Source organism: Solea solea, chromosome 21, assembly GCF_958295425.1.
Source record: "Solea solea chromosome 21, fSolSol10.1, whole genome shotgun sequence".
NCBI lineage: Eukaryota > Metazoa > Chordata > Actinopteri > Pleuronectiformes > Soleidae > Solea > Solea solea.
This window is the reverse complement of record NC_081154.1, coordinates 19,676,953-19,702,250: the sequence shown is the minus strand read 5'-3', so window position 1 is coordinate 19,702,250 and position 25,298 is coordinate 19,676,953. Positions and strand designations below refer to the sequence as shown.

The 25,298-nt window shown below is 41.8% G+C and overlaps 3 protein-coding genes across 7 annotated transcripts in view; all 3 read left to right on the top strand.

Annotated features, from left to right (window-relative positions):
* Nucleotides 1-5,573, top strand: part of aatkb (apoptosis-associated tyrosine kinase b) — a 12,917-nt gene extending 7,344 nt beyond the window's left edge. The window contains 7 exon segments of the mRNA XM_058621652.1: nt 1-59; nt 61-191; nt 193-749; nt 752-3,417; nt 3,580-3,691; nt 4,066-4,245; nt 4,323-5,573. Of these exon segments, the coding sequence (XP_058477635.1) occupies nt 1-59; nt 61-191; nt 193-749; nt 752-3,417; nt 3,580-3,691; nt 4,066-4,245; nt 4,323-4,339 (3,722 nt within the window). The 3' untranslated portion in view covers nt 4,340-5,573.
* A 346-nt stretch (nt 5,574-5,919) lies between these two features.
* On the top strand, nt 5,920-10,239 carry LOC131448083 (prolyl 4-hydroxylase subunit alpha-1-like). 5 transcript variants are annotated; one of them, XM_058620180.1, is made up of 15 exons: nt 5,920-5,988; nt 6,734-6,819; nt 6,897-6,993; nt 7,062-7,213; nt 7,342-7,479; nt 7,570-7,815; nt 7,938-8,125; nt 8,197-8,373; nt 8,730-8,800; nt 8,884-8,983; nt 9,059-9,112; nt 9,211-9,276; nt 9,362-9,430; nt 9,518-9,614; nt 9,707-10,238. In XM_058620180.1, exons 2-15 carry the CDS (start codon nt 6,735-6,737, stop codon nt 9,775-9,777), a joined length of 1,611 nt encoding a protein of 536 aa, XP_058476163.1. In that variant the 5' UTR covers nt 5,920-5,988; nt 6,734; the 3' UTR covers nt 9,778-10,238. The 5 variants fall into 5 exon arrangements, with proteins under 5 accessions (XP_058476163.1, XP_058476167.1, XP_058476165.1 ...); XM_058620184.1 differs by lacking the exon at nt 5,920-5,988 and adding an exon at nt 5,995-6,152 and having other exon boundaries at nt 6,924-6,993; nt 9,707-10,239; XM_058620182.1 differs by lacking the exon at nt 5,920-5,988 and adding an exon at nt 5,995-6,152 and having other exon boundaries at nt 9,707-10,239.
* Nucleotides 10,240-10,753: 514 nt separating this feature from the next.
* On the top strand, nt 10,754-24,397 carry LOC131448301 (prolyl 4-hydroxylase subunit alpha-1-like). Its single transcript, XM_058620618.1, has 15 exons — nt 10,754-11,047; nt 12,864-12,949; nt 13,092-13,188; nt 14,819-14,970; nt 15,141-15,278; nt 15,586-15,831; nt 15,925-16,124; nt 21,557-21,733; nt 21,941-21,996; nt 22,541-22,640; nt 22,718-22,771; nt 22,894-22,944; nt 23,029-23,097; nt 23,185-23,281; nt 23,374-24,397. Exons 2-15 carry the CDS (start codon nt 12,865-12,867, stop codon nt 23,442-23,444), a joined length of 1,593 nt encoding a protein of 530 aa, XP_058476601.1. The 5' UTR covers nt 10,754-11,047; nt 12,864; the 3' UTR covers nt 23,445-24,397.
* Nucleotides 24,398-25,298: the final 901 nt, after the last annotated feature.

The window sequence follows — 25,298 nt, the reverse complement described above, 5'->3', positions numbered from 1 at the left end:
CCTCCTCGTTCCCTCTCCTGGAGCAGTTCTCAGCAGGTGATGGCTTCCATTCAGAGTCTGGGGGATGATGTGCTAACGGTCACTGAAACCAGCAATGGCTTGAACTTTGAGTATAAGTGGGAGCAGGCCAGAGCAGAGCAAGACTCCTCGAGTGGCCTCGGTCATTGTCAGGAAGGATTTTACCCTCTGGGGGGCGATGTTGCTAGGAGGCTGCTCTCTGCAGAGTCTCAGTCATGGAGTTTCTCCTTCTTACTACCACACAGAACATCTACATGCTCCTGGTGTACTTCCTGTCCTCAGTGCCCACAGCCCCTCAGTGAGCAGTGAATACTTCATCCGCATTGAGGAGCCAATGGGTTGTACCATTGATCCGGACTATACCATGTGCACCTACAGCCCAGAGTACCAGGGCAGCAGCGGGAGCTTCCTCAGTGAGAGTGCAGACTCTGGTGAGTGCATGGCCTGCCCGTCACAGGCTCAGAACATGGGTGTCGGTCCTTATTGGTCAGATGACATCCACAAATCAGATGTGTACGACTCCAATGACTCCAGTCCTGCGATCTCCCTGACAATGGAGCCGCTTTTAGGACAAGTGTTGCATAACAGCCCTCTACGAGCCTGGGAGTCCAGCCATTACGTGTCCTATAAGGACAGAGATGGTGGTTACTACTACGATCCCTCACCGTCTTTAGGAATAGATCACTATCTGACTGGAGGAGAGCAGTCAGGTGATCATCCTCAGGAAAGCTGGGCTCAAGAAGTTTGCGTCAAGCCTTGGGTGAGCTGGAAAACCCGTTGGGTATAACGCCCTCTGCAGGCAATCCACCTGAACAGGCCTACAGAGATCCATACCTGGACACAAGTCACACCTCCATCATCGGAAAGAATGTCAGTGGAGGTTACTATGACATGATGGGCTCGCTGAGGAAGACCATGCCCAGTCATACAAGACACAACAACCACTCTGTCAGCATCAACATGGACACAGAGGGGGTGCTCTTCATCGGGCACAGGGACAGCGTTTCAGAAGAAGAAGAAGAAGAAGAAGAGGACATTTTTGTGGAGAGATATACCTGCAACACCTGGCCTTCAAAACACCGCCACAGCAGCGCAGGTTGCAACAGACGGGCGAGTCACAGCTGCAGACCGGACACTTACGTGGATTTCTACTACACAATGCCGAGTACAGACATCGAAGACTCGTGGCCAGAAGATCATAGCCTGGCTTTCCACTCTCTACCCAAACCTATCAACTATCCTGAGACCCACCAGGCCAAAGACAACAGTGCCTGCCTAAGCCTGAGCAAACACCACGCAGCGGTGCCTTTAGACAAGTGCAACACCTACATCTACCTGTGCCACGAGGGGGAGGCTCCAGCACCAGTGTCCGGAGAGCTCTGCCACTCGTGCTTTGTTGAGCCACTGTCCGGCTTGTTAGTCAGAGACAACAGCTACAGTCACAACTATATTCACAGCAACTACATCGCAGAGAAGATCGTCGACACCCACTGCAGTGAGGAGATGATCAACCTCTCGCCGGCTCCGGGAGGTCCTAATGTGGCCAGAACCTCCACGACAAAGAACGAGGTGAGTGGAGAGCTTTATATCGACCTCGCACGAGAGGAAACCTCTCTCAAAAAGAAGAGGGAGAAAAATCTTATCATGCAAAAAACACCAGAGCATAAAATACAAGAGGTGACACTGACTCAGCTCATAGCGCCTCCTGCTGACAACATGCACGTAATGGTGGTTCTCGCCGATGCGGAGTCAGAGGAGAGTCACGCTGGAGACAGTGGTGTCGGCCGAGGGAGCTCCAGTGTTTGTGTTGCTGATATCCTTGACTGCAGTGACGATGACATCACAGATGATGTCACTGATGTTACCTCAGGAATCTTTGTTGATGACTGCAGTGAGCTGAACATGTCTCCTGCCCTGAAGACATTACAGAAGCAGGTGGGAACTCCTGACTCCATGGACTCAGTGGATCTACCACCTGCAACTGGACCTTGTGAAGATTTTAGCCCCGCCTCCTGTCATCCTTCCAGCTCACCTAAAGCTATGGATAGTGGCTATGACACTGAAAACAATGAAAGTCCTGAGTTTGTGCCTAAAGAGTCTCATGAATCCCGCGAACAAGGTGTGGAAAAGCTCACCCTTGATACAAGCCCGGAGGAAGAAGAGTTCCTGGAGGAGGAAGAAGAGGTCCTGGAAGAGGAGGAAGAGATCCTGGAGGAGGAAGAAGAGGTCCTGGAGGAGGATGAAGAGGTAGAGGTCCTGGAGGAAGAGGAAGAGATCCTGGAGGAGGAAGAAGAGGTCCTGGAAGAGGAGGAAGAGATCCTGGAGGAGGAAGAAGAGGTCCTGGAGGAGGATGAAGAGGTAGAGGTCCTGGAGGAAGAGGTCCTGGAGGAGGAGGAAGAGGTCCTGGAGGAGGAAGTGGAGGCCAAAGTCATGCTCGCAGAAGATGAACCATCACTGGATCAAGACTTGAACTCAGAAACCCCCCACAGTGGTGAGCACATGTTTTTACCGCTCAGTGATGAGACTCCACACCGAGACTCTGCTTACTTCTCAGACTACGAGAATGAGAGGCAGGCGAGGGATGAACAGGAAGAACAATCAGAGAGAAGAAGAGGTGAAGAAGAGAGGGATGAGAAAAGGAGGGATGAAGATGAGGAATCTAAAGACACTGCAGCAGAGACAGAGATGGAGGAATATGTGACAGAAGAGTACGACCATGAAGAAGAGCTGCTTCTGCCTCTGGATTCTTCTGGTGCAGCCTCACTCACAGAGGGGACACTGGACGAATGGCCGTCCCAGGAGGAGAGCTCGTCTCTGGGGGACTGGGCAGCTGAGGTGGTGGGAGCCATGGAGGAAGCTCTTGGAGCTTTGCATGGAGATTGTTCTCACAAGGACGAAGAGGAAGACGAGGAAGAAGAAGAGGAGGTCAAGACAAACTCCAGTGAAACCTCAGAAACAACAGAAGAGCCAGTGATCAAGACAATCCAAAACAGAACACCAGGTGAATTCACGCACTTTTTACCAAAAGATGAGGTGGCGCTGCAGCACACGGCAAACGCCAGGCGTTTTTCTTCTTCTTCTCCTCCGCCTCCGTCCATGCCTCCTCTGCTCAAAGCAACAGGAAGCCAAGGAACTCCAGCCGATGGGGAGGAGGCAGACGAGGAGGACGGTGACACCGACGACAGCGAAGAGTCCGATGACGAGCTGCAACCATGCGGTGGCGAGGAGAGCGAGGACGAGTGTCAGCTGGTTCCCATCGTGGTGAGCGACAACAGCGACGCCTACAAACTGCGAAGTCTCCTCAAGACGATCACAGCGGAGAAGATGGAGGAGGAGCCAGAACGCAGGAGGAAGACGGTGTCCTTCTTTGATGATGTCACAGTTTACCTCTTTGATCAAGTGAGTAGAAAACATGTTTATATTTTAGCTTCATAATCAACATAATCTCCTTAAATGTAGATTAGAGATGAGTTTCTTTGTTTCAGATTAGTGAATATCTGAGCTGGTTTTGTTTGTGTTGTTGTGACGTTAAGATGCTGTGTTATCATTTTCCACCACTAGGAGAGTCCGACGAAGGAGCTGTCAGAGCTCAGCCTTCCTGTAGCAGCAGAAGGTCAGAAGGTCAGAGGTCAGAACGCCTCCGACGACTCTGATGGAAACATTTCTGAAGAGAGTGAGAACGAGAAAGTTTACTGATTTATTCAGATATCTTTCTACACCATGACTTTTTCTTTAATCTCAGAATTCAGATTTTCTTTCATCTCAGAATGCTGTCTTTTTTCTCTGAATTCTGACATTAATCTAAGAATTCAGAGTTTTTTTAATTTAAAAATGTAATCTCAGAATTTACATTGTTTTCTTCTTTTCCTATATGTGGCCCTAATACTCTGTATATAATATATTGTGTGTATAATGTCACTATATATACACGTGTGTATATATACATACAGTAAGTCGTGTGTGTATATAGTTTCCTCTCTTCCCCTTGCTGACTCTTGTCTGTGTAAATGTGCTAATAAAGTTATTGAATCTTGAATCTCTGTGCAGGTGCAGCTTATGAGTGGGACGACGACGACTTCCCCCTCTTTCCTCTACCGACGTCCTCGGTGACATCACAGTCCCCGCCCATTCTTGCCACCCATAGCTCCACCCCCAAAGCTCCGGCAGCCAGAGCTCAGTTGTCGAGATTCACCATCACTCACATCTCAGACTCTGACTCAGCAGGAGGTGAGCGACTGTAGCAAAGATTAGGATTAGGATTAGACACTGAGTGTTTGACGGTGAATCTTTTGTTTGTTTCACAGGAAGCGGCGAAGAGTAAAGGGACATTTACCACTTTTTCAGAAAACAGCATGAGACACAAAGACAGTGAGGACACTGTTCGTCATGTTTGTCAGAAATAATCCAGAGGACGAGAGCGAGTGAGAAAATGACGACGCTTTTTAAGAGTTTTTTAAAAACACTCAATCACATGATTTTTCAGAAGGAACGCGACAGACGTGAATGTTTATGTTTAACATAAATACAGCAGCAAGTGATAGATTAAGATTAACGTGGTTCATCATCTTTTACAAATATAGCCATGCATGATTTAAATAAGAAATAAGGTCACACACACACACACACACACACAAGCTCAGGAATCCTGAAAATTCACATCCAAACAAAACCACCAGGAGGCGCACCAGCTCTCATGACAGCCCGCCTGAGGTAGGCTCCGCCCACAACGACTTAATCACCTGAGGTAGGCTCCGCCCACAACGACATGACTTTTTTGTAGTCAGTTGTTACCAAAGCTGTAATTGTGACCTTTGACCTTTCTGCTAAAGAAATGTGTACGTGCAGCTGCTCAGTGGAACAGCAGGTGGCACTCTCTATTAGAATTATGACTTTTTCTTTTTTTTAATCTCAGAATTTTTATTTAATAATTTTGACTTTAATCTCAGAATTTTGACTTTAATTTTAGAATTCTGACTTTTTCTTTAATCTCAGAATTCATGCTGTTTTATTTTTATCTTTCTCTGAACTGCTCTGTGATTGGTCAAATTCTCTGTGAACACGATCAACAGCAGAAGTTTTAGTTCTTTCTATGATTCACATTATTATTTAAATTATTCACATTATTATTTATGTTATTATTTAAATTATTCATGTTATTATTTATATTATTTATGTTATTATTTAAATTATTCAAATTATTATTTCTGTAATGATGATGATTACAGTGAAAACACAAACATGTTAAAAAAATAAATAAATATTCATCCATACAATTATAATTTAGTTTGTTCTTCAAAATAAAAGCATTTCTATAAAACGAGCTGTGTGTGCGTGTGAGTGTTTGTGAGTGTGAGTGTAAGTGTGTGTGTGTGTGTGTGTGTGAGGACACTCAGGACAGTTGTGTAGTTAGAATCTTGCAGATGTGGATGTTTGATGATGAAAATCAGAGACATTTTCTTGTGTTTATTTTTGTCTTGTTTGAAGTAACAAAGATAAAAGGTTTCATTTGTGTTCCTGGTGTCAAACATGAATAAAGATCAGCTTTGATTCTTTCATCACTTTTTCTGTTTTCATTCAAACACAAGAGGTAATGACATCATCACTAAATATGATGAGGAAGATGATGACGATGATGGTGGTGGTGATGATGAAGATCATATAAGTTATAATCATGATTTAAAGTAATTTCAGCTCATTCTTCACATATTGAATTATTATTATTTGGTGTGTTAAAGCCTTAAACATGTTTATATGTGTAAATAAAGCAGATTTATGGGATGTTTTGTTGATTGGAACTTAAATCAGCAGTCACAGGAGAACTGTGCTTCAGGACTTGAACTGTAGAGGGCGGTGTTTAACCTCTCTGCGTAACAGCCTGACGGATTTAACAGGGGAAGAAGGATAGAAACCTGTGTGTGTGTGCGGGGAGTTCTGAAGAAGAAGAGGAAGAAGAAGAGGAAGAAAATAGCGGTAAATAAAATGCACCTGTTTTCACCGCTCAACCGGAATAAAGTCGTCACTTTTCACCTGTAGTCTGTGACGCTTCCGGTCATAGTTTGGTGGAAAACACGACACAGATTATTTGTGAAGAAGAAAGAGGACGAGAAGAGGAGGAAGAGGAGGAAGAGGAGGAGGTTCTCGTGTTCGTGTTGTTCTGGAATGTTCTGCAGCTACTGACCCGTAACATTAACCTGTCTTCATGACGCGTTCACGGACCTGTGTTCACTCACGTTAAACAGAAAACAAACACTGTTTATTTATTCATATATATATTTTAATCTAACTGCTTTGCTCATTTAAAATCACGTGGGAAACTAAGTAATATTTCTGTCTAACTTTAGTCTAAATTAATATCTTTATAGTAAATGAAGTTGATTCTGTGGACATTTAAAGCAGTGTTTTAAATCTGGGGATTATTCAGGAAACTTTGTGCAAATCTAAAAACAGTCCACTCACTAAATAGTTGATGCTGCTGCCACCTTGTGGTGATTTCTTTGATTTATAGAAATATCCACATATATCAAGCTGAAAAATGACAGAAAATAAAAATATTCACATTTCAGAAGCTGAAAAATGACAAAACGTAGAAAATATTCACATTTAAGAAGCTGAAAAATGACAGAAACTAGAAAATATTCATATTTGAGAGGCTGAAAAATGTCAGAAAATAAAACATTTTCACATTTAAGTGTGTGTGTTTGTGCGTCTGAGGCAGAATGGCGTCCTGGTGTTGGTCGTCTCTGGTCCTCTGTCTCCTCCTCACGTCGTCCTCGGCTCATGGCGACATCTTCACCTCCATCAGTGAGTAAAACCATGATCTGCTGTCTGTGTGTGTGTGTGTTCTCATTGTGATTATAATACTGTGTGTGTGCGTGCAGGTCACATGACTGATCTGCTGTTCACAGAGAAGGACCTGCTCACGTCTCTGAAGAACTACATCCAAGCAGAGGAGAAGAAACTGGAGCAAATCAAAACGTATGTAGTGAATAAATCAGCATTATGTGTACATGTAGGTTAATACGTGTGTGTGTGTGTGTGTGTAGGTGGGCTGATAAACTGGACGTCCTCTCTGCTGCTGCCACTCAGGACCCTGAAGGTTTCCTGGGTCATCCAGTGAACGCCTTCAAACTGATCAAGAGGCTCAACACTGAGTGGGCGGAGCTAGAGAGTCTGGTGCTGAGTGACATGTCTGATGGTACACACACACACACACACACACACACACACAGCCTGGTGTCATTCATGGCAGCATAAAGTGTTTGAAACAAAGATTTATGTGATTTATTTTGTGTGTCTCTCTCTGTCTCTCTGTCTGTCTCTCAGTCTTCGTCTCTAACCTCACTGTCCACAGACAGAACTTTCCTGACTCTGACGATGAGACCGGAGCAGCCAAAGCTCTGATGAGACTGCAGGACACGTACCAGCTGGACACGGACGCCATCGCCACTGGACAGCTGCCAGGTCAGCCCCGCCCACCACCACAGCCCCGCCCAGTGGTAAAAAGACTGGCTCCTGTGTTGACCTTTGACCTGGTGTCTGTCACCTGCTCAGGCTCCTCCTCTAACCGCGGCTCTCTGACGGTCAGCGACTGCTTCGACATCGGGAGGTCGGCGTACTTGCAGAACGACTACTATCACACGCAGCTGTGGATGATTCAGGCTCTGAAGCAGTTGGACCAGGGAGAGACGTCCAGCAGCGTGGACGCCATCACCGTCCTGGACTATCTGAGTTACTCACTGTACCAGCAGGGGGAGCTGGAGAGAGCGCTGCAGCTCACCAAGAGGCTGCTGGAGCTCGGTGGGTAACAAAAATATAACATAGAAGAATAAAAGTGGATGAAATATTGAAGAAGAATAAAGGGGCGGGGACATGGTCAGTGTTTGGTTGACCTCTGACCTTGTTTATGATGTCACGTTTAGATCCGATGCACCAGCGAGCTACCAGAAACCTCAGGTACTACGAGCATCAGCTGTCCAATCAGAAGGGAGCAGTAGGAGGGGCGGAGTCTGCACAGAGACAGAAGGGGGATACGCACGATGTCCCCGACGACTTCCTGCCAGTGAGGCGGAGCTATGAGGAGCTGTGTCGAGGCGAAGGCGTGTCGATGGTGAGGACACAGGAAGTGCTCAAACACAACCTTCAACGCCATCGCACTCACAATGCTCGTCTTCCTGTCAGACGCCGCGCAGGCAGAGCCGCCTCTTCTGCCGTTACCACAACAACAACCGCCACCCGAGGTACGTGATTGGTCCAGTGAAGCAGGAGGTCGAGTGGGACCGCCCCCTCATTGTCCGCTACCATGACATCGTGTCGGACAAAGACATGGAGACGGTCAAAGAGCTCGCCAAGCCCCGGGTGAGTGACCGTCTTTACTGGAAACGGGATTTTGTTTGTTCGCGTTTTTACGTCTTTTGCTTTAGCGCGCATGTTTAGTGACGCAATATTCCTTTGCGGATAGCTTCCCTCAGATGAAGCTAACAGGCGAGTCAGCAGATTTGTTTTCGGATTCAAAGCTGTGCTCGCAGCGCCCTCTGCTGGCCCACGCAGGAACTACATCAGACAGCTGTTTCTTCTCAACAGGATTTTAGGGTTTGACGGTTTTCTGATTAAAGTGTCAGCTGGAGGTCAGAGGTCAGCAGCACCTGGTGTCAGACAGTGATTCTCTCTCTCTCTCTCTCTCTCTCTCTGGGGTCATGTGATCGCTGAAGTAGCTCAGGCGTGCGACGGTTCACGAGGCTCAGACGGGTCAGCTGATCACAGCTCCTTACAGAGTGTCGAAGAGGTGAGGGCAGAGTTGTTTACATTGTTGTTACATGTGACCCCGCCCCCTCACAATGACCCCGCCCCCTCCTCCTCTCTCATCAGCGCGTGGCTCAGAGAACACGAACATCCAGTCGTTGATAACATCAACCAGAGGATCGAGGACATCACTGGTCTGGACATGTCCACAGCTGAAGACCTGCAGGTAACGCCCCCTCCTGGTGACATCACAGAACTGAAGACGCCATCAGTCAGCTGACGTGTGTGTGTGTGTGTGTAGGTGGCTAACTACGGTGTTGGTGGACAGTACGAGCCTCACTATGACTTTGGACGGGTACATTTCTGTTTTCTTTGTTATTTGTTTGTAAATACGTGAGCGACGCTGTGGGGTCGGAACCTCAGGTTGACCCACTTCCTGTTTCCTGTTTGCAGAAGGACGAACCTGATGCCTTCGAGGACCTGGAGACAGGAAACAGAATCGCAACATGGCTGCTTTACGTCCGTCAGCCTGTTTAGCTGCTGTATCTGTGTTCCTTACGTACTCGTACTTTACCTGTTATTATGTGTTGTTCACCTTCTGCAGATGAGTGACGTACAGGCAGGGGGCGCCACAGTCTTCACTGATGTCAGAGCTGCTGTGAAGCCTATAAAGGTGCAGTTCACCAAATATATGAGAGCAGTTTGTGTTTAAATTGATTGATTAAAGGTTATTGATCAGTGTATTGATCTTTGTGTCCAGGGGACGGCCGTGTTCTGGTACAACCTTTATGCCAGCGGAGAAGGAGACGATCGGACGAGACACGCCGCCTGTCCGGTTCTGGTCGGGAGCAAATGGGGTGAGTTTGCGGCGCTCGCTGTCGCCACCATGTGGTTAACGCGGGGAGTTTCTGCTTCAATGTGACGTCACTTCCTGTCTGTGTCTCTGCAGTGTCCAATAAATGGATCCATGAGCGAGGACAAGAGTTCAGGAGACGCTGCGGTCTCCGCAAAACGGACTAGCAACGCTAACACTGCCCCCCTCAGGCCGCACGTGTGATGTCACATGTTTATTTTCCTGTGTGTGTGTGTGTGTGTGTGTGGACATGTGACCTTTAAGTGTAACATTTACAACCGATTTGACTTTTTGTTCCACGATTAATGAGCCGATCGTCGATTATTGATCAGATTCTGTGATCAGTTCAGATTTAGCCACACACTTTTATTTTGAAAAGCAGAAAACTTTCCAAAATCACTCCAAAGAGTTACTGATCAGCAAATATACATTTTATTGATAAAGAAAAACTTTATTGATCCAGAACTGGAGAACATTTTTATTTATTTATTTTGTTAAAAACACACATTATTGCTCCATCTGTGTGTGTGTGATCATGTGTTTTTTTGATTGAAAAAATGCTGTCATATGTTTATATTTTTTGATTGAATGTGGATTAAAAAAATATAATTTTATTATAATAATAAATGTCACTATTTATCCAATAACCTTCTGATTTGTGTTTTTTATTTATTTATTTCTGTCTGTCTTTTTAGTCAACTGCTGATTTGGTTTTAAGTTCTTTGTTTGAATTATTTAACACTTTTAGTGACTACAAACTTTATTTTCGTGGAAAACAGATTAAATTATGACATTTCAGTTACAAACCAAATTGACCTTCAACGAGGTTTTTGTTTATCCTGATTTATCCTGAAACTTTCAGCTCTGTCGCATCCGTCAGAATCAGCGGGACATTTCAGAAGCGCAGGCCGGAAAAGCGCTGCTCTCCGCGGGCACTCGGAGCGCCGAGCGCCCGCTCTCCTGGGTGAACTCCGGCGAGCTCCGTTAGCCGTTAGCTGCGCTAATATCTCCGATAACACCGGAGCAAATCCACAATTAAGCGCTTTCTTGACAAGTCGACCGCAGGTTTGCAGTCTAAACGTCTACTTTTCTCGGATGAAATCGTCTTAAAACTATTTTCCGCGACACAAAAACCGTCATATTTCCAGATGTATTGTTGTTGTCACTGTATTTGCTGTTGGTTGCTGCGAAATGCATTCTGGGATACTTTCTGTGTGATTTTTTTTTTTGTTATTTTAATGTTTTTTTTTCACAGAGGGGGCGTGGTTTCCCGTGTGGCTGCACCTGTTTCAACCTCTGAGCCGGAAGAAAGACGTTAATTTTCCTCTTCATAAAATGTTTGACATTAAAGTCACAGCTGATTCAAACAGAAGAAGAAGAAGAAGAAACGCGTGGATCTGCGGGGACTCCTCTCTTCTCTTCTTCTCTGACCTGCAGGTAAAAAACACACACACCTGTCTTCATGATGCATTCACGGACATCCGGTCCATAAGAATCTGCTCGACTGTATATTTTTAGTTATTAATCCAGACATTATTTCATAAACAACAACTTAGTTAAAGTCAGTTCTTTAACCTAATGGCCGTAACATGACCTAAACACACTTGAGTAAGATTATGTTGAGTTTACTTCTTGAATTTTCCAACTCATTTAACTAGTTGTTGAATGTTTAAGCAAGAAAACAAAGTCAATATTTTTGTTGGTGTCATGTGACACACGACCCTATAAAACATATTTAGTAAATAATAAAATGAGGACTATTGAATATTCAGTCACTGTCCTTAAGTTAATGATCTGATGAATCGATTGTTTGAGTTAATTGTGTTTAATTGATGTACGCGTGATTACCTGTTACAGTGTAGCATGTCAACAGTTAGTTAAAGGAGTGTTTAGTAATTGTAAATTTCCCCACTGCGAGATAAATAAAAGATAAATAAATATCTTATCCTATCTCTTAATTACTCTTAAGGGGGAATGACTGTGGTGTCAGGGACCTTTGATAGATGAATGGAAGTATTGTGCTTATGTTTGAACTGCGATGATACATGTAGGTTATTTCTAAATCTTAGACTTAGACTTCCTTTTATTGTCATTGCACAGAAAACACAAAGTGAAACTGGCAACGAAAGTTTGTTGCTTTGCAACCAGAAAACACACAGCATTGAATTGTGAGGTAGTTACTGTAAACTATAACTTAAGAAAACAAAAACAAGTGTATATGTATGTAAATATACACTGCCTGGCCAAAGAAAAAGTTGCCACCTGGATTTAACTAAGCAAATAGGTAAGGGGTTGCTGCAGTTGATCAGGTCTCGGTTCAGCAACATTATGTGCCCAAAGAATGAGGTCAGCTGACTACCTGAATATAATGAATGACCAGATTATTCCATCAATGCTTTTTTCTTCCCTGATGACATGGGCATATTCCAAGATGACAATGCCAGGATTCATCAGGCTCAAATTGTGAAAGAGTGGTTCAGGGAGCATGAGAGTCCAGACCTGAACCCCATTGAGAGTCTTTGGGATGTGCTGGAGAAGGCTTTGCTCAGTGGCCCGACTCTCCCATCATCAATACAAGATCTTGGTGAAAAATCAATGCAACACTGGACGGAAATAAATCTTGTGACATTGCAGTAGCTTATGGAAACAATGCCACAGTGAATGAGTGAGTAATCAAAGCTAAAGGCGCTCCAACCATGTGACCCTTTTATTTAGCTGGTGACTTTTTTTTTGGCCAGGCAGTGTATATAAATATATATATGAAAGTAGTGCAAAGATAAAATATTGACTTAAAGCAAAAATTAAATCCTGTTTCAACACTTTATAGTTTGGCTTACTTGAAGCACTTACTTACTTATAGCTCTCGTTTGTACCCATGCACTTATTGTAAATCGCTTAATCTGCTAAATGACATGTAATCCAATGTAATGTTTCATAATTGTGTTACATTTGTCACAATTGGACAATTGTAATTAAAACAATTATGTATTTATCGAATTGTCATTTTGATACAAAGGTACTTTTAGAAGACGTGCTGAGCCAAACCCTAACCAGTCACACTGGTCTTCTGAGGCGTAACAACCGTCGGAAAAATTCTTGCTTATTATGGACAAACGACAGTAACCTGAAAAGAACGAGACAAACGAGACAATGCAATTGTAAATGTAAAGCTTGAATGCATAAAAGTAAAGGTTGAATTTCTAGAGGGTGCATACTATTTATATGTATTACTATATTATATGTGCGGAGGCAGAATGGCGTCCTGGTGTTGGTCGTCTCTGGTCCTCTGTCTCCTCCTCACGTCGTCCTCGGCTCATGACGACTTCTTCACCTCCATCAGTGAGTAAAACCATGATCTGCTGATGTGAAAACAGGAGCTGGACGTGTGTGAACTTCAGTGTGTGCGTGCTTGCATGTGTGTGTGTGTGTGTCTGTGTGTCTGCGTGTGTCTGTGCGTGCGTGTGTGTGTGTGTGTGTGCAGGTAAGATGACTGACCTGCTGTTCACAGAGAAGGACCTGCTCACGTCTCTGAAGAACTACATCCAAGCAGAGGAGAAGAAACTGGAGCAAATCAAAACGTACCTGATTCTCATTTTACACTGTTAACTTGTTTATAGGTAGCCAGAACATAGTTAATAGTTAGCCAGAACATAGTTAATAGTTAGTCAAAACATAGTTAATAGTTAGTCAAAAAAAGGTTAATAGTTCGTCAAAACATAGTTAATAGTTAGTCAAAACATAGTTAATAGTTAGTCAAAACATAGTTAATTGTTAGTCAAAAAAAGGTTAATAGTTAGTCAAAACATAGTTAATAGTTAGTCAAAAAAAGGTTAATAGTTAGTCAAAACATAGTTAATAGTTAGTCAAAACATAGTTAATTGTTAGCAAAAAAAGGTTAATAGTTAGTCAAAACATAGTTAATAGTTAGTCAAAAAAAGGTTAATAGTTAGTCAAAACATAGTTAATTGTTAGCCAAAAAAGGTTAATAGTTAGTCAAAACATAGTTAATAGTTAGTCAAAACATAGTTAATAGTTAGTCAAAAAAAGGTTAATATTTAGTCAAAACATAGTTAATAGTTAGTCAATACATTGTTATTAGTTAGCCAAAACATAGTTAATAGTTAGTCAAAACATAGTTAATAGTTAGCCAGAACATAGTTAATAGTTAGTCAAAACATAGTTAATTGTTAGCCAAAAAAAGGTTAATAGTTAGTCAAAACATAGTTAATAGTTAGTCAAAAAAAGGTTAATAGTTAGTCAAAACATAGTTTATTGTTAGCCAAAAAAATGTTAATAGTTAGTCAAAACATAGTTAATAGTTAGTCAAAAGAAGGTTAATAGTTAGTCAAAACATAGGTAATAGTTACTCAAAAGAAGGTTAATAGTTAGTCAAAACATAGGTAATAGTTACTCAAAACATAGTTAATTGTTAGCCAAAAAAAGGTTAATAGTTAGTCAAAACATAGTTAATAGTTAGTCAAAACATAGTTAATTGTTAGCCAAAAAAAGGTTAATAGTTAGTCAAAACATAGTTAATAGTTAATCAAAAAAAGGTTAATAGTTAGCCAAAACATAGTTAAAAGTTAGTCAATACATTGTTATTAGTTAGCCAAAACATAGTTAATAGTTAGTCAAAACATAGTTCATAGTTAGTCAAAAAAAGGTTAATAGTTAGTCAAAACATAGTTAATAGTTAGTCAAAAAAAGGTAAATAGTTAGTCAAAAAAAGGTAAATAGTTAGTCAAAACATAGTTAATAGTTAGTCAAAACATAGTTAATAGTTAGTCATAACATAGTTTAAAGTTAGTCAAAAAAAGGTTAATAGTTAGTCAAAACATAGGTAATAGTTAGTCAAAACATAGTTAATTGTTAGCCAAAAAAGGTTAATAGTTAGTCAAAACATAGTTAATAGTTAATCAAAAAAAGGTTAATAGTTAGTCAAAACATAGTTCATAGTTAGTCAAAAATAGTAAATAGTCAAAAAATAGTTAATATTTAGTCAAAACATAGTTAATTGTTAGCCAAAAAAGGTTAATAGTTAGTCAAAACATAGTTAATAGTTAATCAAAAAAAGGTTAATAGTTAGTCAAAACATAGTTCATAGTTAGTCAAAAATAGTAAATAGTCAAAAAATAGTTAATATTTAGTCAAAACATAGTTAATTGTTAGCCAATACACCTGACAATGTGTGTGTGTGTGTGTGTGTAGGTGGGCTGATAAACTGGACGTCCTCTCAGCTGCTGCCACTCAGGACCCTGAAGGTTTCCTCGGTCATCCAGTGAACGCCTTCAAACTGATCAAGAGGCTCAACACTGAGTGGGCGGAGCTAGAGAGTCTGGTGCTGAGTGACATGTCTGATGGTACACACACACACACACACACACACACACACAGCCTGCTGTCATTCATGGCAGCATAAAGTGTTTGAAACAAGGGTGTATGTGATTTATTTTGTGCGTCTCTGTCTGTCTCGCTCTCTCTCTCTCTCTGTGTGTCTGTCTCTCACTGTGTCTGCCTGTCTGTCTCTCAGTCTTCGTCTCTAACCTCACTGTCCACAGACAGAACTTCCCTGACTCTGATGATGAGACCGGAGCAGCCAAAGCTCTGATGAGACTGCAGGACACGTACCAGCTGGACACGGACGCCATCGCCACTGGACAGCTGCCAGGTCAGCCCCGCCCACTATGTCACATTAGCAACATGTTAGGGAGCATTGAGACACTAGCTGTGTCCCATACACACCCTACGGAGTCACAGTGCAGCGACGTAGACTGTCCCAATTCAAACGGTCTACGTCGACTCCTTCGTATCTGGCCGACATATGCGGCCGACGTTAGCTTGTTTGGGAAGGATAGGTCTGGTTTAAATTAATTTAAACGTACAACATTTTTAGTAAAAGTGTTCAGTCGACGGAGTTGGGATACAGCTACTGGCTCCTGTGTTGACATTTGACCTGGAGTCTGTCACCTGCTCAGGCTCCTCCTCTAACCGCGGCTCTCTGACGGTCAGCGACTGCTTCGACATCGGGAGGGTGGCGTACTCTGAAGACGACTACTATCACATGCAGCTGTGGATGATTCAGGCTCTGAAGCAGTTGGACCAGGGAGAGACGTCCAGCAGCGTGGACGCCATCACCGTCCTGGACTATCTGAGTTACTCACTGTACCAGCAGGGGGAGCTGGAGAGAGCGCTGCAGCTCACCAAGAGGCTGCTGGAGCTCGGTGGGTAACAAAAATATAACATATAAGAATAAAAGTGCGGGGCCATGTTCAGCTTTGGTTGACCTCTGACCTTGTTTACGATGTCATATTAAGATCCGACGGACGAGCAAGCTACCAAAAACCAAAAGTACTACGAGCATCAGTTGTCCAATCAGAAGGGAGCGGAGGAAGGAGTGGAGGAAGGGGCGGAGTCTGCAAGGAGACCAAAGGGGGTGACACACAATGTCCCTGACGACTTCCTGCCAGTGATGTGGAGCTACGAGGAGCTGTGTCGAGGCGAAGGCGTGTCGATGGTGAGGAGACAGGAAGTGCTCAAACATGACTTTCAACGACATCGCACTCACAATGCATGATAGACAAGTTAGTCAAGGGTTAGTAAACAGTTAGTCAAAGGTTAGTTAAAAGTTAGTCAAAGGTTAGTTAAAAGTTAGTCAAAGGTTAGTCAAGTGTTAGTCAAAGGTTAGTTAAAAGTTAGTCAAAGGTTAGTTAAAAGTTAGTCAAAGGTTAGTCAAGTGTTAGTCAAGTGTTAGTCAAAGGTTAGTTAAGAGTTAGTCAAAGGTTAGTTAAAAGTCAGTCAAAGGTTAGTTAAAAGTTAGTCAAAGGTTAGTCAAGAGTTAGACAAAAGTTAGTCAAAGGTTAGTCAAGAGTTAGTCAAAGGTTAGTTAAAAGTTAGTCAAAGGTTAGTTAAAAGTGAGTGAAAGGTTAGTTAAAAGTTAGTCAAAGGTTAGTCAATAGTTAGACAACAGTTAGTCAAAGGTTAGTTAAAAGTTAGTCAAAGGTTAGTCAAGAGTTAGACAAAAGTTAGTCAAAGGTTAGTCAAGAGTTAGTCAAAGGTTAGTTAAAAGTTAGGCAAGGGTTAGTAAACAGCTAGTCAAAGGTTAGTTAAAGGTTAGTCAAAGATCAGTCAAGAGTTAGTCAAAGGTCAGTCAAGTGTTAGTCAAAGGTTAGTTAAAAGTTAGTCAAAGGATAGTCAAGAGTTAGACAAAAGTGAGTCAAAGGTTAGTTAAAAGTTAGTCAAAGGTTAGTCAAGAGTTAGTCAAAGGTTAGTTAAAAGTTAGGCAAGGGTTAGTAAACAGTTAGTCAAAGGTTAGTTAAAAGTTAGTCAAAGGTCAGTCAAGAGTTAGTCAAAGGTACGTCAAAGGTTAGTCAAAGGTTAGTTAAAAGTTAGTCAAAGGTTAGTCAAGAGTTGGTCAAAGGTCAATTCAATTCCATTCCATTCAATTCAATTCAATTCAATTCAATTCAATGTTATTTGTATAGCGCCAAATCATAACATACATGATCTCAGGTCTGTACATAGACAACATCAAGGAGAGCAGAGAAACACAACAGTTCACACAATGAGCAAACACTAGGCATCAGTGGAGAGAAAAAACTCCCTCTTAACAGAAGAAGAAATCTCTGACAGAACCAGACTCACACATGTGCAGCATCTGCCTCGACCGGTCGGGGTGAAAGGAAAATGGGGGACAGAGGAGAGGTGGGGGACAGAAAGGGGGGAGAGAAAGGACAAGAGGGAGATGAGGTAGAGACAGAAGAGAGAGAGAGACCAGGAGCAGATACAACTGTTACAACAAAGTTACATATTTTTATATAGTTTATACAGTTAATGATATCGACTTTTAATTATAGCACAATAATAATGGTGATGATATGTATGATATGGATAGCCTCGAAAACTGGATCTGGATCCTGCAACCTGCAAGATGAGAATACAGAGAGAGAGAGAGAGGGAAGGAAAGACACAAACTAGGGAGAGAAAGAGACAAGGTTAATGACATATAAAAAGTCATATTCATATCCTGAGTGTGAGAGAGTGAATGTGCGTGCACCACAGGAATATCCCCCAGCAGTCTAGGTCTATAGCAGCAGAACTAAGACATGGTCCAGGTTTCCCTGAACCAGGGGAACCAGCTCTAACTATAAGCTTTATCAAAAAGGAAAGTTTTAAGTCTAACTTTAAATACAGAGAGAGGCTCCGCCTCCCGAACTGTCATTGGAAGTTGGTTCCACAGGAGAGGAGGAGCCTGGTAACTGAAGGCTCTGCCTCCCATTCTGCTTTTACAGACTCTGGGAACCACAAGTAAACCTGTATTTTGTGACCTAAGTGGTCTGTTAGGGTGATAAGGTAAGACTAGGTCTTTCAGGTATGAAGGGGCCTGACCATTAAGCAGTGGTGGGCTGTCAGGGCCAGCAGGGCCTTCTCTGCTGGCCCTGACAATATCAAAAAAGTATTTTTTTCTTATTATTATTATTATTATTGTTATTATTGTTATTTATTTATTTTTAATAATCAAATGAATGTGTGTCTGAACGTGTCTGAATTCAATAACTTTTTCAGTATGTTATGATTATATTTCCAGAAAGAATATAGTTATTTCTTGTGAAGCTGAGCTGGATTTTCCTGGATGTCATTAAACGCATCATAGCTCCGCAGACCTGCTCTAGTATCATTGCTGGCCTTTCGTTGAAGCTGCCATTTCCTATTTGGTGATAACTTTGACTGACGTGTGTCGTCAGCCAATCAAAATGTGATGCATAGTGACAGAACGCCCCAGGCCCAGCGATGTGTCTGGCGCTAGCCCCCGCTGTTGTCATCAACGACGTTTGAACCTTTGGCGGGTTTTGAAGTAAGCTATGGCCACTGCATTAACACCACCGATCCATCATGTTTCTGATCTCCTTCGTGTGAACTTTTCACGGCGATCGTTTGGAGAAAAGAAGGAAATTATTTCAAGAGGAAGACCTACACCGAAGAGGTACATCATTTATGGTAGTTCGAGTGTTAATGATAAATTGATAAAATTTTTTAGAAGTGGTGAGGACCAAACTGTTGATCATAAATAGTGCCGTGGACGTGTTCCCCGCGTAGCTGACGCCTATGCTTATGTGGAAGCTTGTTTTTGTGTCATATAGTGGTTTGTGAAATTGCAGTTGCTGAGTGACATAACGGAAGATGTGGTGTTAATGATACAGTAGCCTATAGATGCGCAGTGGTGTGCGTGTGCGCTATAGTTGTTGCAGATCAACTGTCTCGTGAATATAGTGCATAATAGTGTCTTTTGTATGTGGTTGTGTTTGTGTGTGTTTTTTTTTTTTACTGAAGGCCATGACTGAAACCCCACTGCCATTAAGTGCTTTGTACGTGAGGAGGATGATTTTAAAATTGAAAGTAGAAAGTTACAGGTCATCCAGGACTTAATGTCTCTGAGACGTTCCTGGAGTTGAACAACCTGATTTATTTCATCCGGCCTCATTGATAAATATAGCTGTGTGTCATCTGCATAACAATGAAAGTGTATGTTGTGCTTTCTAATAATGTTCCCTAGAGGAAGCATATATAAGGTAAAAAGTATAGGCCCAAGCACTGAGCCTTGTGGAACTCCACAATTAACTTTAGTTTGTAGTGAGGTTTTATCATTAACATGAACAAACTGGAATAAGATAAGTATGATTTAAACCAGCAGAGGGCAGCACCTGTGATACCAAGAGTCTGCTCCAATCTCTGCAGTAGAATATTATGATCTATGGTGTCAAATGCAGCACTAAGATCTAACAGGACAAGTAAAGAGACTAGACCATTATCTGAAGCCAAGAGAAGATCATTACTAACTTTAACTAGTGCTGTTTCTGTGCTATGGTTTAATCTAAAACCTGACTGAAAATCTTCAAACAGGCCATTAATGCGCAAATATTCACATAGTTGATTAGCAACTGCCTTTTCTAAGATTTTAGAAACAAAGGGAAGATTAGATATAGGTCGGTAATTAGCTAAAATATCTGGGTCAAGGGTCGCTTTTTTGAGAAGGGGTTTAATTACTGCTATTTTAAACGTTTGGGGCACATATTCAGTTAATAAGGATAGATTCATTTGAGTTAATATAGAGCTGTTAATTAAAGGAAAGACATCTTTAAACAGTTTGGTGGGGATAGGATCTAACTGACAGGTTGATGGCTTAGATGATGAAACTAATGATGTTAACTCAGGGAGATCTATAGGGGAGAAACTGTCTCACTGTGCACCTGGTGCTTCTAAAGCTCTTGTGCTAAAAGATGAGTCAGTCCCAATATGAGGGAGGAGATGATCCATTTTCTCTCTAATTGATGTTATTTTATTCACAACAAAGTTCATAAAGTCATCACTGCTCAGTGTTAAAGGAATAGATGGTTCAGTGGAGCTGTGGCTCTGTGTCAGCCTGGCTACAGTGCTGAAAACAAACCTATGATTATTCTTATTTTCTTCAATTAAAGAAGAATAATAGGCAGCTCTAGCTTTGTGTAGGGCTTTTTTGTAAGCTACAAAACCATCTTTCCAGGCTATATAAAATTCCTCTAGGTTATTGGAACGCCATTTTCTTTCTAATCTATGTAACGTCTGTTTAAGAGCACGAGTATTGGAGTTAAACCATGGTGCTCGTCTCATCTGATTCACCACCTTCTTTTTCAGAGGGGCAACACAATCTAATGTAGTACGCAGTGAGGCCGCTGTACTATCAACAAGGTTATCTATGAGGGCGGGAGTAAAATCACTAAAGGTACCTTCAGATGTACTTACATATGGCACTGAGTTAAATAAAGGTTGCACTGTCTCTTTGAATGTATTCATATTATTATCAGACAGTATTTCTTATTTATGTTATTGTAGTTCATTATTGTACAATTAAATGTGAGTAAATAATGATCAGTAAGGAGAGGGTTTTGAGGAACTATGTTTAAGTTATCAATATCAATACCATAAGTTAAAACAAGGTCGAGGGTGTGATTAAGGTAATGAGTTGGTTTATTAACGCGTTGAATAAAACCTACTGATTCAAACAGCGAGTTAAATGTGCAGCTAAGACTATCACGGTCAACATCTACATGAATGTTGAAATCCCCTACAATTATGATTTGATCTGTCTTAAGCACTAACTCAGATAAGAACTCTGAATAAGGTGCAGGTGGACGATAAACTGTGACTATCATCATTGGTTTCTGTGATTTCCAACTAGGATGAGATAGATTAAGAATAAGGCTTTCAAACCATGAATATCCTGGTTTGGGTTTGGGATTGATTAATAATCTAGTATTAAATTAAAAATGGCTGCTACACCTCCTCCTCGGCCTGAGCTTCTAGGAATATGGTTATTAGCATGAGTGGGTGGAGTCGACTCATTTAGACTAACGTAATCTTCTTCATGTAACCAAGTTTCAGTTACACAGAATAAATCAATACAATTGTCAGAAATGAGATCATTTATTAAAACAGATTTTGAGGAGAGAGACCTAATATTTAATAGTCCACATTTAAAAGTGGTATTATTTGACTCTATTTTATTATAAATAAGTTAATCAGTTAATCGATCGTTCCAGTAGAGAGCGCAGGAGACACACAGCGTAACACCAGTGGAGCACAGGAAGTGACACAATACGTTACCGCCCCCGTCCTACGTCGTAACCGCAGCGCAATCAAAGGTTAGTCAAGAGTTAGTCAAAGGTTAGTCAACGGTTAGTCAAGAGTTAGTCAAAGGTTAGTCAACGGTTAGTCAAGAGTTAGTCAAAGGTTAGTCAAGAGTTAGTCAAAGGTTAGTCAAGAGTTAGTCAAAGGTTAGTCAAAAGTTAGTCAAGAGTTAGTCAAAGGTTAGTCAAGAGTTAGTCAAAGGTTAGTCAAAAGTTAGTCAAGAGTTAGTCAAAGGTTAGTCAAAGGTTAGTCAAAAGTTTTGCACAATGCTCGTCTTTCTGTCAGACGCCACGCAGGCAGATCCGCCTCTTCTGCCGTTACTACGACAACAATCGCCATCCGAGGTACGTGATTGGTCCAGTGAAGCAGGAGGTCGAGTGGGACCGCCCCCTCATCGTCCGCTACCATGACATCGTGTCGGACAAAGACATGGAGACGGTCAAAGAGCTCGCCAAGCCCCGGGTGAGTCGTACGTTGCAGGACACAAAATAGCCACTGTACAGCGGCCATTTTGTGTCCTGCAGCCAGTTTGTTTTTTTATTTATACAGCTGTTGTTCACACACAGTGTGATGGCTGTGTATTTTTGCAGAGTCATGTTTTTGAGTCTGTTTGAAAATGTTAACCCCTGAGGTCAGAGGTCACTAACTGTCAGCTGATTGGCTCCTCAGCTACAACGAGCCGGCGTCCATGAGGCAAAAAGTGTTGACTACCGCATCAGTAAGAAGTGAGACACGCCCCCTCTCTTTGCACCGCCTATTTATGCTCCACCTTTTTTTCATTAAAATGTTATTGTAATTTACGGAGGAGGGACATCGTGAGAATTATTTTTTTGCGTTACCTCACAGTAAGTTTTATATGAAGTGTTATTTATGGACCTCGAGGGACTGAGGAGATCAGCCGTAGTTAAGAGTCATCTTCAGACTTTTCTGTCACATTTTGGACGACATACTAAACTAGGACTGTCTAGCACTGACAAATCAAACCAAATCTAAGCCACGCAGAAGTGAAAAGAATAACAAACAACAACAACAAAAATCTGCCTTTCTTTCACTTGTGGAGTTTAATAACATAATAAATAAAATCACATGGTTACAGGTGAGTTTTTAAAATATATTGTGAAAAAATATCTCACCATGTCTCTTCAGTGGCTCCGTAGTAATCGACTGAATCTAAGTTTTAGTTTTATATTAGTTTACTCTTGTCTCATGTTGACTCCTGATGACCCCGCCCCCTCACATTGACTCCGCCCCCTCCTCCTCTCTCGTCAGCGCGTGGCTAAGAGAACACGAACATCCAGTCGTCGATAAGATCAACCAGAGGATCGAGGACATCACGGGTCTGGACATGTCCACAGCCGAATACCTGCAGGTAACGCCCCCTCCTGGTGACATCACAGAACGGAAGACGCCTTCAGTCAGCTGACGTGTGTGTGTGTGTGTGTGTAGGTGGCTAACTACGGTGTTGGTGGACAGTACGAGCCTCACTATGACTTTGGACCGGTAAATATTTAGTACACACATTTTATTTTATTTTTTTTAACTGATTATTTGTTTGTAAACATGTGAGCGATGCTGCAGGGTCTGAACCTCAGGTTGATCCACTTCCTGTTTCCTGTTTGCAGGAAGACAAATCAGAGGAGTTTGGAAGGAGAATCGCCACCTGGCTGCTTTACGTCAGTCAGTTTACGTACTCATACTTTATTCTGTCAGTCTGACGCTTCCATGTGTTCTCAACACTTGTGTCCTTCCTGCTGCAGATGAGTGATGTACAGGCAGGGGGCGCCACAGTCTTCACTGATGTCAGAGCTGCTGTGAAGCCCATAAAGGTGCAGTTTACCAAATATATGAGAGCAGTTTGTGTTTAAATTGATTGATTAAAGGTTATTGATCAGTGTATTGATCTTTGTGTCCAGGGGACGGCCGTGTTCTGGTACAACCTTTATGCCAGCGGAGAAGGAGACGGTCGGACGAGACACGCCGCCTGTCCGGTTCTGGTAGGGAGCAAATGGGGTGAGTTTGCGGCGCTCGCTGTCGCCACCATGTGGTTAACGCGGGGAGTTTCTGCTTCAATGTGACGTCACTTCCTGTCTGTGTCTCTGCAGTGTCCAATAAATGGATCCATGAGCGAGGACAAGAGTTCAGGAGACGCTGCGGTCTCCGCAAAACGGACTAGCAACGCTAACACTGCCCCCCTCAGGCCGCACGTGTGATGTCACATGTTTATTTTCCTGTGTGTGTGTGTGTGTGTGTGTGTGGACATGTGACCTTTAAGTGTAACTTTTACAACCGATTTGACTTTTTGTTCCACGATTAATGAGCCGATCGTCGATTATTGATCAGATTCTGTGATCAGTTCAGATTTAGCCACACACTTTTATTTTGAAAAGCAGAAAACTTTCCAAAATCACTCCAAAGAGTTACTGATCAGCAAATATACATTTTATTGATAAAGAAAAACTTTATTGATCCAGAACTGGAGAACATTTTTATTTATTTATTTTGTTAAAAACACACATTATTGCTCCATCTGTGTGTGTGTGATCATGTGTTTTTTTGATTGAAAAAATGCTGTCATATGTTTATATTTTTTGATTGAATGTGGATTAAAAAAATATAATTTTATTATAATAATAAATGTCACTATTTATCCAATAACCTTCTGATTTGTGTTTTTTATTTATTTATTTCTGTCTGTCTTTTTAGTCAACTGCTGATTTGGTTTTAAGTTCTTTGTTTGAATTATTTAACACTTTTAGTTTATTGTTGACTACAAACTTTATTTTCGTGGAAAACAGATTAAATGATGACGTTTCAGTTACAAACCAAATTGACCTTCAACGAGGTTTTTGTTTATCCTGATTTATCCTGAAACTTTCAGCTCTGTCACATCCGTCAGAATCAGCGGGACATTTCAGAAGCGCAGGCCGGAAAAGCGCTGCTCTCCGCGGGCACTCGGAGCGCCGAGCGCCCGCTCTCCTGGGTGAACTCCGGCGAGCTCCGTTAGCCGTTAGCTGCGCTAATATCTCCGATAACACCGGAGCAAATCCACAATTAAGCGCTTTCTTGACAAGTCGACCGCAGGTTTGCAGTCTAAACGTCTACTTTTCTCGCATGAAATCGTCGTAAAACTATTTTCCGCGACACAAAAACCGTCATATTTCCAGATGTATTGTTGTTGTCACTGTATTTGCTGTGAAATGCCGGAATCACCTGTTGGAAACATCTGTTTTTCTAGACTTCCCCGAAATAATAAGAACATTCGTGTCCTGTTTCAGAAAGAAATTGTTTCTATTCCAAACGTTGTTTTTTATTGGAACAGATTTGTAAAAAAGTTTGGTTGATTCCTAACAAATACATGATAGTAAACAAGGTGAAAGAAGTATCGTTCAAAATAATTCACCGATATTATCCTGCTAATCACTCTATGACAACATTTAAAAGAGACATAAATACAAACTGTTCCTTTTGTGAAAATCACCCAGAAACTGTTTTACACTTCTTTTGTTATTGTTCACACACCAGATCATTTTGGCAAAACTTCAGCAGATTCATCATTGACTTTCATTGACCCTAATAAAAGACTTTGTTTTATTATGGGAAAATGTGATATTTTGCTTTTATAGAACTCAAAATAGAGAGAATAAGTAATTCATTATAAATGTATTGATTCTATTGGCAACATTCCATATTCCTAAATGTAAATTCAGTGGCAAAAAACCTAATTTTGTCCCTTTTACCCATGAAGTTGTGCACTATATTTCTTTGATTTCTGGCTCTAACAACAAAAAGGCAATTAAGACTGTCAATGTTTGGTCCTCCTTTTCTTTCTCTTTTTAATAACTCATCAGCTACCCTGGCAACGTTGTATTTCTCCTGTTTTTGCTCTGTTTGTTCACTAATGCAGTATGTTTCTTTCATCACTTCTGTACTGTAACCGTATTGCAATAAACTTGTTTTAAAAAAAAAGGTTGCTGCGAAATGCATTCTGGGATACTTTCTGTGTGATTTTTTTTATTTTAGTGTTTTT

Bases quoted from the DNA above. Each gene is read 5' to 3' on its own strand.
- LOC131448301 (XM_058620618.1), top strand. From the start codon at position 12,865: ATGGCGTCCTGGTGTTGGTCGTCTCTGGTCCTCTGTCTCCTCCTCACG. The intron at 15,832-15,924 runs GTGGGTAACAAA...TGTCATATTAAG, and splicing joins CAAGAGGCTGCTGGAGCTCG to ATCCGACGGACGAGCAAGCT. The intron at 22,641-22,717 runs GTAACGCCCCCT...GTGTGTGTGTAG, and splicing joins CCACAGCCGAATACCTGCAG to GTGGCTAACTACGGTGTTGG.
- LOC131448083 (XM_058620182.1), top strand. From the start codon at position 6,735: ATGGCGTCCTGGTGTTGGTCGTCTCTGGTCCTCTGTCTCCTCCTCACG. The intron at 7,214-7,341 runs GTACACACACAC...TCTGTCTCTCAG, and splicing joins GCTGAGTGACATGTCTGATG to TCTTCGTCTCTAACCTCACT. The intron at 7,816-7,937 runs GTGGGTAACAAA...TGTCACGTTTAG, and splicing joins CAAGAGGCTGCTGGAGCTCG to ATCCGATGCACCAGCGAGCT.